The sequence below is a fragment of the Meleagris gallopavo genome, chromosome 4 (genome assembly GCF_000146605.3).
Source record: "Meleagris gallopavo isolate NT-WF06-2002-E0010 breed Aviagen turkey brand Nicholas breeding stock chromosome 4, Turkey_5.1, whole genome shotgun sequence".
NCBI classification, from domain to species: Eukaryota; Metazoa; Chordata; class Aves; order Galliformes; family Phasianidae; genus Meleagris; species Meleagris gallopavo.
Window position 1 is genome coordinate 62514973 of NC_015014.2, and position 11849 is coordinate 62526821.

The window sequence follows — 11849 nt, forward strand, 5'->3', positions numbered from 1 at the left end:
AGTAGGTCTAGTTCCTGGAGAGATGCTCTCTCTCACACAGAGGAGAATTTTGCCATTCTGACAGTTGTATGATTTTTTACCATTCAGAGACATTAGCAAGATAAAGATGCTAAAACCTGGGTCCTCTACTATAATATCCATAAATTTTATGACGAGACATCTCTTTATTACTTCCTTTTTACCTCTGAGTTGACTGAAGGTGTTAGCAGCATTTTTTCTTCCTAACATCTCTTATCTTGATTTCTTAAAGTATATTAAATTGCATGTCTGCAAGCCAAGTCACAGAATAACTTCTGAATTGCAATTGCAGTCAAACTTCACAGAGAGGCTGAAGCTTCAGAGAGATTAAACTCCGTCAAATTTTGGTGGCCAGGCAAAAAAAAAAAAAAGATATTTTTTCCAATACCTTCTCCTCGAATAAAAAAAATATCAATGTAATCTCACATGTTATTAGTGAATCCATACTCAGAGGGAAGGACAGGGAAGAGAGCATATCATAAACACACCATTTTCAAGATTCTGTGTTTTTACCATATTAGAGCATGAGATAGTCTTTCCTTTGGAAGCCAGATTTTGATAATCTTATATTTGTTTCCAATGTATTTGGAAAATATATTGGAAAACGATTTGTTAAATGAATTCCTATATGGGCCAGGCACTCCTATGTTGGTGAATGTCAGTGGATGTCATTTTTTCTTCGTGGAGGAATTCAGTGACACACCTCTTCTTCATACACACTACCATGTCAGGCACCATTTTGTCAGACTGCTCCTCTGCTGCCATCTGTCACACAGCAACAAAATTGAACGGAAAACTGGTGGGAAAGTTCAACCTCTACTGTCATACCATCAATCAGCATCTGCTTCTGATAATGTGTTGTAGGCCAACGTAGTAAACTAGAGGCATTACTTTTGAAGCATCACTCAATCAAAATACCATTTGAATTCTGAATGACATCTACTTGCATCGGACCGTTCCCTGTCAATCTCTGGACTAAGTATACTTCTCATCATTTTTTTTCTGTAAATGGTTTTAGATATTAATTCATATGAGAGTATTGAAAACTGCCTCCAGCCTACCTGTGAATAAGAACAGAAAAATGTTCATTAAATGTGTTATTTGTTATATTGTCCTTGAACTCTTCAGAGCACAGATGATAGAAACCATTTTTCATATGTTCCCCTTTTTTTTCATAGCAAAATGCGTGGACATCTCCTTAAGTTCTTGTACAGATGTTACCTATACTCAAACGATGTATCCTAATTTCCTGGATCAGAAGTCTCGAGAAGTGATTGAGTACAGCTCTGAGTATATTCTCATAAGTGTGCTGCACAACTTGCTGCAAGGAGAATGCAATCCAGATCTGAGGCTCCTGGGGTGCTCAGTGCTGGCCCCACAGTGTGAAAAAGACAAAGTTATAAAGCCTTGCAGGCATGTCTGTGAAAACCTGAAAAAAAACTGCCTCTCTGCTTTTGATGCAATAGACATGGCCTGGCCCTACTTCTTAGACTGTGATCGTTTTTTTGCTGGGGAAGAAGAAGGATGTTTTGACCCACTGGCAAAGCTGAGAGGTAAGGAAAGAGGCTCTGTTGACACATCTTACTCAACTTGATTGGAAAGTTCTCATCTCAGTCAGCTTGACATGCCTACAGCACAACACTTCTGAGCTTGTCATATTTATAAACATTTGCAAGGTGTGATTCATTTTGTTCCACCCGTTTTAATCACTTAATTAAACTGTGCTCAAGAAGTACCCATTCCTCTCCCTTGCATACAAAGATCAAGATAAGCAGCTCAGTGCTAGGTACTTGGACTACTGATATGTATTTAGATAAATCTTGTCCTCTGTTTCAGCATTTTGGGTAGCTGTCTATATATGTCCTAAAAATATTTTATTTTTAATTTAAAAACTGAAGGTTTGAGGTACACAAATTCATGGTGATATGACAAGCTCAGTGAAGTTATCTTATTAGTGATAGTAGCAGATTTTTGTTTAGATGAAGAAGGTCTAGATAGTTCAGAATAGCTGAATTTCATTGAAAATAAATTTGATCCATCAGATTAAAAGGGAAAAATCTGTATGTTTATGACTAAAGAGTGTTGAGTGTGCCAAAGACTGCACTGCAACTGGATATTGCACAATGTATGTGTCAGCGTGCATATGCATCACTATATTTTTTTCAAGAAATATATGCCAAAATATGCAGTGTAGGATGTAGTACATAGAATTAAGGCTTTGACTGCAGATTCATTCCGCATAATTCTATTATTGAAAAATATGTTTTGTGGAAAAGTATAGGTATTCATGTAATCCTCTGAGCATGGCAACTTTTCAGCACTGTCTTACAATTTTTCTTTGCAGGAGAAGTAGTTGTTGAAGAAGATTTGCCTTCAGACTTGCCAGCTACTTTTATTCAGTTCAAGCATCATTCATATTCCCAAATGGTGAGCACATTGAAGAAGACCGCTTCTAGATGCTCCCATATTGCAACAACTTACAGCATAGGTCGCAGTTTTGAAGGAAAAGACCTTTTTGTGATTGAGTTTTCAACCAAGCCTGGTCACCATGAGCTACGTGAGTTTTATCAGTGTTGATTGGGTTGCTTAAGGGAAATCCAACAGACTGTCCATCCTCTTTAAAAGGATATTACTTAATATGTAAGGAGTGTTTACTGAAGAACATTGTATTCTCGAATTACAGTGATGGCAGATGATTTGCTGCAGTAATTATTGCCCAGTTGCATTTTCCTAAATTCCTTGTTCCTAAATGTATGGCCATGTACATGAGCACAGTGGTATGACTATTATTTATTTATGCCCAGTTTGCAAAGATTTTGGAGAGTTCTCCAGCATCCATGTAGACTCAGCAGTGTCTCAGCACTGAACTACATCTAAATACATTTTTGAGCTTATAACCTGAGGTAAAGCTTCTGTGTCTTCTGTATGCTATGCCCCTGGGGAGGCAGAGAGGGCAGCTGAGCCTAGTGTTCCCTTTGTTTGCTCTCAGCCACACTTCCTTGCACGGTGTGGGGATATTCTGAGATGCCTTTGAACTTCAGCAAAATCCCAGAAGAAATCATTAATACAGCAAAGTTCTAAACTCCTATCTGTTGGCCAGTTGTCCTTCTCTTGTGTAAAAAGGATAGAAGTTGCAAGTGTCTTTTTTAGGCATTACTCTGTTTGCCAAGAAAACAAAGCCTATGAATCAGGCTTTAAAATAAAAACTGTGATATAGTATGATAAAAGATGGTAGTTTAACACATCACCTAGCATTTCCTTCTAAATCTATTGCTCCATCATTCTCAGGGCGTGTGATTTTGGTAGCCTTAGTAAGCTGGCACAATAGCTCTGCCAGCCCTCCTTTCAGTGCTAGGCGATGGATGGGATCAAAGATGAAAATGAAGACAGGAAAGGGTGCATGTATTTTCTACTTTCCATTAATCTCTAATGAAGGATGGAAACTGAGAGAATAGCTGCAGAGAATTGTGAGGTTTAGTGTTACTAATAGTTCTATTCCAAGTCTGTTTAGCCTAAAAGGCATTTTTTATGCATTACCTAATTTATGTTCCAAATACGTGGGTAATATATTACACATCTGCAGGTCATTTCTAAGATGTGTGACAATACAAGGCATTGTAACTGCCCAAGCTAAGTGAGAGTGCCAGGGGTGTGTTTTGTCCCTTTTCTACAGCTTGACATTTGCAGCATCACAACTAATGAGTCAAAAAAACAAGCTTAGAGCAATGATTGCCCCTTATGTACGTGATCCCAAAAGTATGGACTTTGTTTCACCCATCCAGAAAGTGATTTACATCATTGCTGAACTGACTTTAAGGGAGAGAAATTCATCTGGAGTTGGTGTACTGTTTACAGCAATGTATGCATTAAATTACTGTAAATAAAACTTTCGTCTGTAAGCTGTCTGTGTTGCTCTTCTTTTGGAAGCCATCCAGGTATAATCAAATTAAAGCATCTCATTGCTTCATATTCTGCAGTCAAGCCAGAATTTAAGTACATTGGCAATATGCATGGAAATGAAGTTGTGGGAAAAGAACTGCTGATATACCTTGCTCAGTATCTGTGTTCAGAGTATCTTCTCGGGAACCCTCGCATCCAAACTTTGATCAATAACACCAGAATTCATCTCCTGCCTTCACTCAACCCAGATGGGTATGAACTGGCTGCAGAAGAGGTAAGAGACTTTGTATAAAGAAATGTTCAGTGCTTCCTGTTTCCAAAATTCCCACTGAGAAAATACAAACTTTAAGTGAAGCAGCAAGTATGCAAGAGTGCTAATAACCAGCAGCTGGGCTTCCAGGCTGCTATGGGGGTAGGTTGTTTTCTGAAGACAATGTGAACAGACCTTCAAAGCAACCAGAGCCATGTTTGCCATTTTTTCTCCCTGTGTGCATTGACGTGGGAATGACTGTGCTACTTTTTCACACATTTCACAGTCTCTGTTATCAGTTCTAGAACAGGATGCCCACTGACTCACTTTAATGACTTTTAAACTAATTTGTAAGGAAACATAATTTATTACTGTGGAATAGACGTTATTCCTCTTGTAGACCAGCAGATGTAATAAAATGGTAATGTGGTCTGTACTTTCAAGCTTTCATAAGGATGACAGCTTTTAGAGATCAGCTGATGTCTGAAGGAGATGTATGAAAGCAACACTTCTGACAGATCTTACCTGGCGTTCTTCTTTTTACTTCACTTCTATCAATAGCATAATTGGCATGAAACATGAAAACAGGACTTTCCTTTCTTGAGTTGCTCAAGTGGTGAACTTTACCTATTAGAATGATACTGGGGGTATTGCGTTCTGCCTGAACTTTTCTTTGAGCAAGAGCTGTAATGTTGTTTTTCTTTTCTTCTCTTCTAACCCACTCTGCATGTTGTTCTGTGTTGAGTAAGAAACTGCTGTGCTCCTCTCATGAGTCACATCACTGGTGAGTGAAATAGCTTTCATATGCTAGTAAGGGCAATCTCGGGGATAAGAAATGATTAATAAGTATGGCTTTTCTTGACTGCATATACATTTTTAGCTTATCTCTGATGTATTTTAAAACGTAACTTTGCTAATTATAAGATGAAATTTTAAACACCTCCTTTTCCCACAAAGTTATACTGAACTGGGCTTCCGTGTTACATCTTAGGGTGCTGGTTACAATGGATGGGTGATTGGCCGGCAGACAGCTCAGAACTTGGACCTGAACAGAAATTTCCCTGATCTGACTTCAGAAGCTTACAGAAGAGCTGGGATTCGTGGGGCCCGCCTGGACCATATCCCCATTCCACAATCCTACTGGTGGGGTAAGGTATGAATTACAGATTTTATAAATCTCATATACTACAGAGCAGCTCAGAAATTAAGAACCTGAGATTGCTTGGTCTTAGGTTATTCTCTAGTTAATAAGATTTTATATGTCAGACGAAACTTGACATGTTCAGAGTTGCCATGAAAAATCCTGATGTAGGTCTCGCCAAAGAGGCAGGTGTCACTGGGAAAATTTGTTGATAATTTGGATTATGCTATTATAAACTAAGAATCGTAACAAGAGAGGTCACAGGCATGTATCAATTCACTGCTAGTGTTTTAAACTGAGGTAGCATGTTTTTGTTTTTTTGTTTTTTCTTTATCATTGCCTCCCTTAATGTTATTTAAGTACCCTAATTTCATCAGAAAGAGATGATCAAGCTGAAGTGTGGTTGGCTTGAGCAGCAAGATCAAAGAAAAACAAGGGGGAATGGTTTTAAATTGAGACAGGGGAGGTTTGGGTTAGATATTAGGAGGAAGTTTTTCACCCAGAGGGTGGTGACGCAGTGGAACAGGTTGCCCAAGGAGGTTGTGGATGCCCCATGCCTGGAGGCATTCAAGGCCAGGCTGGATGTGGCTCTGGGCAGCCTGGTCTGGTGGTTGGTGACCCTACACATAGCAGGGGGTTGAAACTAGGTGATCATTGTGGTCCTTTTCAACCCAGGCCATTCTATGATTCTATGATTCCACATTGAAAAGCTTTTTTATTCACTTTTATATTGTGGGTTGCATTAAAAAGAACGTGGCCAGCAGGTAGGGGAATGTGATCCTCCTCCTCTACTGTGCCCTGGAGAGGGCCCATCTGGAGTATTCTGTCCAGTTTTAGGTGGTCTCCAGAGGTCCCTGCCAAAACTGATTCTGTGATTGTCAGACTCGGATCTCATTGCATTAAGCTCTGCACAGGTTTGATGCAGCTGTGGTTTCTGACTTGGAAACCACAAAAAGGCTTAGTGTGAATTCATGTGGCATATGCTCTCCACAAACACAGTGGTTATAAATGACTACAAACAGCTGGAGCAATGGGAAAATCCAGTTGGGCGGCAGTGATGTTGGGATGGAGAGTTGCTGCCACCTCTAGACTCGGGCAGCAGAATGGAAACACTACTGCAGGAACTTGCACTTATCCTCACTAAGTAATACCCAGAGTTCCCACGGGGAACAGGATTGTTTCAGCAGCCTTTTTCAGAATTAGCAAAAGATCTGAGACAGCACCCTGTGAATTTCTACTTCTCTGTAAGTGTTCTCATAGAAGGGCTGTACTATATCCCAAGGAAATCTCTAATGCTCCCCCAACGTTTTGGTAACCCATTTCACAGTAGTGACATGTGGATAAAAACACCTCACTTCCTCAGCGTAATATAGATATGATGAAGCAAAGCTATGAGGAACTTAATGGTGCACTTTATATCAGATCATTGATTTTCAACATAATTCATATCAAGAAGCTTATTCTACTTTATGCATGTTATTGTACAGATCCCAGCTCATGTCACTAGATTTCTGAAACAATAAAAGGTCATGGGCATAATAATTTCCAACCTTTTCCTGAACAATGACTGATAACACTGAACAGTAAATGCAAGTAATTTACAGAGCCTCAGATCGGAAAGAAGAGTTGAGAGCATGTGAAGCAGAACCAGAGGTCAAATGAAAACAGCTGACAAAATGTATTTTAGGATAGATATCTAGAGAGAGAATTGTTTCAGGTCATTCCACTTGTGCTTTGTAGTTTTTTCATGGCTTACCTTGTCTCATGAAGGATTTACTTTCTCATATAGGACTTAGGCTCAGAGCCATCCCTGTTCTCTTTTAAGGAATTTCTTTCCTTCCCTTTAAAGCCAGAACTTTGACCAGGGGTGCCTGTGTTTCACAATAAATCTCTGAACACAACTCACTTCTATATATCTGTTATCCTATTCCCAAATGACAATCCAAGATTATTCAGTTAGTTGGGAACCTGCCTGCATTTACAGCATAAAGTACTAATTACCCAGAACATGCTGAGTAATAACAATGTTATAGCACAACAGTCATTATAAATATATATGTCTAGCTTATTGGGAGTAGCTATGCTACTTTAAGCCCACTTGCTGAGGCTGTCTCTTGATGAGAACTTCTTGCTGGGTTCCTGGTTTGAGAGCAAACATTGCCTTGTTCTCAATCCTGTCTAGGTTGGCTACTCCATGCAATTGCAGTTCTGTTGCCTGCCAGGCTTTTTGATCCATATCTATGTGTGTGCTTCCCTGGAGGGAGATGCTTGCAAGGATTTGTTCCCTGCCTTAGGAGCTCTTTCATGGGCTATATAAGTCCCCTGAGCAGACAAGATACAGAATCATCTGACACTTTTGAAAAATTAATTGAAAATGCTTTTACTTTTCCTTTGAGGTATCAAGAAGGCTGCTTTTGTCCTTTCAGACTGGGTGTACTGAGTGGGCAGCAGACTCTGGGGAAGGAATGGAGATCTGCCTCCAGCTGTGCAGCCTCTGTCTCACTGCATCCAGAGGTGTAGGGCTGAAGGCCCAAGCACACCTAAGGAAAGTAAAAGGCGACCTTCATCCCTTTTTGTGATAGTTCACTGTCAGCTTATCCCATATGCAGCCTAGAGTCCTCATAACTGTCTGGATCTTTGTTCTCTGATTCCACCTCTGAGTTCTATATCTGTCCTGATCTCTCTGCTAGTCTTTTGGATAGTTAGTGGTAGGCAGCCTCCTGCGGTTATTTTTACAACCACCTGTTAGCTTTCTTAGATGTTGTGTATCATCAGAGCAGTTTATAGGGGCTAATTGGAGACAGGCTAACATTTCTCCCACAGATACCTCTGCTGCTGTGGCCAGTTCTGCCCCTGGTCACTCCCATGTGTCTGTCGCCACAGACAAGGAACCAGGAAGCCTTGGCACTAAACCACCCTCTGTCTAATGACTACCTTAGTGGGAACAACCCCTGGGGTATAAACATGGCCCTTCTCCTAAAGGCTTGTCCTTGCTTAGGAAGATGACTTAGAAATAAGATGATGGTTCAGTGATTCATTCCTCATACTACGAAAGGACTCAGGGGACCTCTAGGTGCTTTCCTGAACCCAAAATGGGTCCTGACCTAAACAATACCCAAAGCATCTCTGAAACCTTGTGCTTTGCAAAACAAAGCAGAGAACTAATTTGTCTGTGGCCTGAGTGGCACCACAAAATCTCCTTGATAACTGTAGTTGTGCATGGTTCAGAAACATAGTGGTAAGCAGTCTCACCATCTTGGGTTCCTCTCTTCCACTGGTGGCAGTCACAGGGCAGCCAAAGCACCTCTCCCATAAGGAAATTCAGTTCTGTCAGGCAGACAAACTCATGACTCCTACAGAAGTCAGCTTTGTCTATGCAAAAGCGTTAGATCATGCATTTCAACACCAGTGTCTCATCTTTCATTTACTTAATAGTGTTTATTACCTGCCTTATTAAAGTAATTATGTGGGTATTGCAGGACATTGAATAAAGATCAGAAAATGGAAAGTGTGGTCCCAGCCAATCTCATAATCTCAGGAGAGCTCTGACTTCCCTCCAGACCTTACTGTACAGTGGTTTTTGTTCCCTGGTATTTTAAATTATTGAACTAAGGGGTCTGAATGCTAGATCTGAGAGACTTTGGGCTTCATTTGAAGTGAATCCAGTTAAATTGGCTTGACTCTAACAGAATTTGGAGGTCTGTGCCAGTGGAGGCCGGCATAGCATTTTGAAAAATGAACCTTGTTGTTTCTAAAAGGGGGAGAAAAAAAGCCTTTGAAAGCTATGGAGACAGTAACTAATTGCAGTATAATTGATAAAAATGAAATACGGGTTTTAAAAGGTAGTGCTCATTCACTGTAATTATGCCCAAATAATTTAGCTGTTTTCTAATTATATCCCAAATTGTTCTTGTGAGATGGATACCTTAAGATTGATTTCCTCTGACTGAGAAACAAGAGCCTTGGTGAAAAAAATGAAAAACAAACACAGAATCCACATTATAGTAAAAGTCTATGAACAGTCAAAGGCCAAAGTGAGACAGAATCTGATGTCATCCAGAGGATCTGAACCAAGATAAAAAGGGATGGATCCATTTCAAAGCCTTAATCATGGATCATGAAGTTGCTGAAATGCTATTAGGATAAAAACAATGACAGTGAAATTACTGTTTTTCTGCAACGTTTGGTTCAACAAGACATTGGCTATGTGACTCAGCAGTGCCTTGCAGCTTATGCAGGTATCTAGTGAACAAGTCAGCTAAGTAGAAGAGAGCAGAATATCAGAGCTCTCCGAGTCAAAATTCTAATTTTACCCTTGTCCACTGAATGACAGAAGCAGCTAAAATCTTATCAAGACCTAAGAGCACTATTTGAAAGTATGGCTGATTCTGGCATCGGGCATGTCCTTGCTGGCTGGGCAGCTGCACGTGGGGCAGGGAGTACCCTTTCCTTCTGGAGTGCTCTCTATGTGACTTTCAGAACATTTTTGCAGGCCGTGCCCTTTCAGGGAACTAATCTTCACAATTAAACAAAAAGCCTGATTTAGGTTTCCTGTGTGCAGAGTGCTGCTGGTAGTGGACAAATGGCGCAACCTAGCTTGTGTCCATATGTTAGCTGCAACTCACACATTTCTTAATGTTTCTACTGCTTCCCAAATACAAGGTACAGACTTTTCAAACAGCCCAGCTAATGCACCCAAATCATATGCAGACAGATGTAAAGCTGTGAGTGGATGTATGAGGAGAATAGACGTAAAAAAGTGTGATTTCCTAGTATGCCTGGTCAATATACCAGAGTATCTATTTAGATGTGCCTCATCCGAAAGTTACATCTGTGCAGAGACTGATGTGAAGAAAACAGGAACGACTGTTGCAGTGAATCTAACATTTCTGACTTTAGGGTGTTATTTATTTAAGTTCTGTACCTACTGTGTTTTGAGCTATATAGCACAACCTTTAGAGGCACTTAGCCCACAAGCACTGGATATTAGCCCCTCCAGGATCCTGGTTGGAAAATTTCCTGAGAGTGGATGGAATCAATGCAAAGGTTGACATGCAGTGTTGGCAGCCCTGCAGAAACGCTGAAGTAAATCTAGAGTAACAAACCTTGCACTTTTTTTTTTTAATATACTTAAACTTGCATATCTACACTTGTGCAAAGCAGAGTACGGACCGACGACGTTCTTTTTCCCTGATATCCTCACAAGTTGCAAAGAAAACAGCCTCACCTCCAAGAGCACGGACTGGTGTCTGGGCTTGCAAGGACCAGCCACCAGGTGACACTGTTAGCCCGAAGAATTCACCAATACCGAAGCGGGTCCGTGAAATCGCTCCTCAGAACAGGGCGGGACGATGTCCGCGAGGTCCTGTCCCCACTCCCCGGCAGCTGTCACCTCACATGCACTGCCAGAAAGACGAATTTTGTGACCTCTTTGCAATAGTTCCCTGCAAGTGAACTGCAGCTGTTGCTGTGTATTATAGCTTTTAGTTTCCTTTTATTTGCAGAGCTAAGGTTAATATATGAGATGATATTTCCAGCAAGTGCTGAGCATTACAAACTGATCCTTGTATCCCATCCAAAGTCAGTCCTGCTGTTTCAGAAATGAAATTAGAAAACATATCTGGTTTGCAAATAATAGTAAAGCACCGCGACAAATAATGCCATCATCACTTTGAACTGCTGAAAATGTCACTGCAGTGAAAAAGTTTTCTTTGTCAAAGTTTCTGGTTTTTTTTGTTTGTTTTTGGTTGTTGTTTGTTTTGTTGTTGTTGTTGTTTGTTTTTTTAATCAGTTTTTCCACAGTGTTTGCTTCTGATTTATGGGGATGTAAAAACAGTACATGTGATCTAAACAATTTTTTATAGTAAGGGCAGTGAGGCACTTGAACAGGTTACCCATAGAGGTGATGGATGCTCTGTCCTTGAAGATATTCAAGGTCAGACTAGACAGGGCACTGAGCAACCTGATCTAGCTATAGGTGTCCCTAATCATTGCAGGGGAGTAGAGCTAGATGACATTAAGGGTTCTTTCCAACTCAGAAATCCTATGATTCTGTGATCTGTTCCCTGGAGCAAACTAACACTTTTCCCCCATTAATCATTGGAATGGAAGAGCTGAAGAGCCTCATCATTCTCCTTCTTGACACACCCTTTTTCACTGGACTTTATCCTGCTAAAAACCAAATCCCTTCAGAGCTGAACAATCAGTCATGACTATTTTCCTCCTGTTTTTCAGGTGGCACCTGAGACCAAAGCAGTCATGAAGTGGATGAGGTCCATCCCATTTGTGCTCTCTGCCAGCCTCCATGGGGGTGAACTGGTTGTGACTTATCCTTATGACTATTCAAGGCATCCTATGGAAGAAAAAGAGTTCTCCCCTACTCCTGATGAGAAGGTAAGATGATTTTTGTACAGTAGGTATATTGATATGGTGATATGGTTTCCATATGCAGAACTTGAATTTTCTCTATCAAGTAGTGCTATTTAGCTCTTTGTATCTATTGTAGTTCCCATGGAAATAAATAGGAGGTATTACTAAAAA

At 40.4% G+C, this 11849-nt stretch overlaps 1 protein-coding gene across 1 annotated transcript in view; it reads left to right on the plus strand.

Annotated features, from left to right (window-relative positions):
- The window catches only part of CPZ (carboxypeptidase Z), a 28855-nt gene that overhangs the window by 12813 nt on the left and 4193 nt on the right, over nt 1-11849 (plus strand). Inside the window, exons 3-7 of the mRNA XM_010710520.3 lie at nt 1197-1571; nt 2363-2575; nt 3996-4192; nt 5160-5321; nt 11544-11702. Of these exons, the coding sequence (XP_010708822.1) occupies nt 1197-1571; nt 2363-2575; nt 3996-4192; nt 5160-5321; nt 11544-11702 (1106 nt within the window). The remainder of the gene's footprint in view (nt 1-1196; nt 1572-2362; nt 2576-3995; nt 4193-5159; nt 5322-11543; nt 11703-11849) is intronic.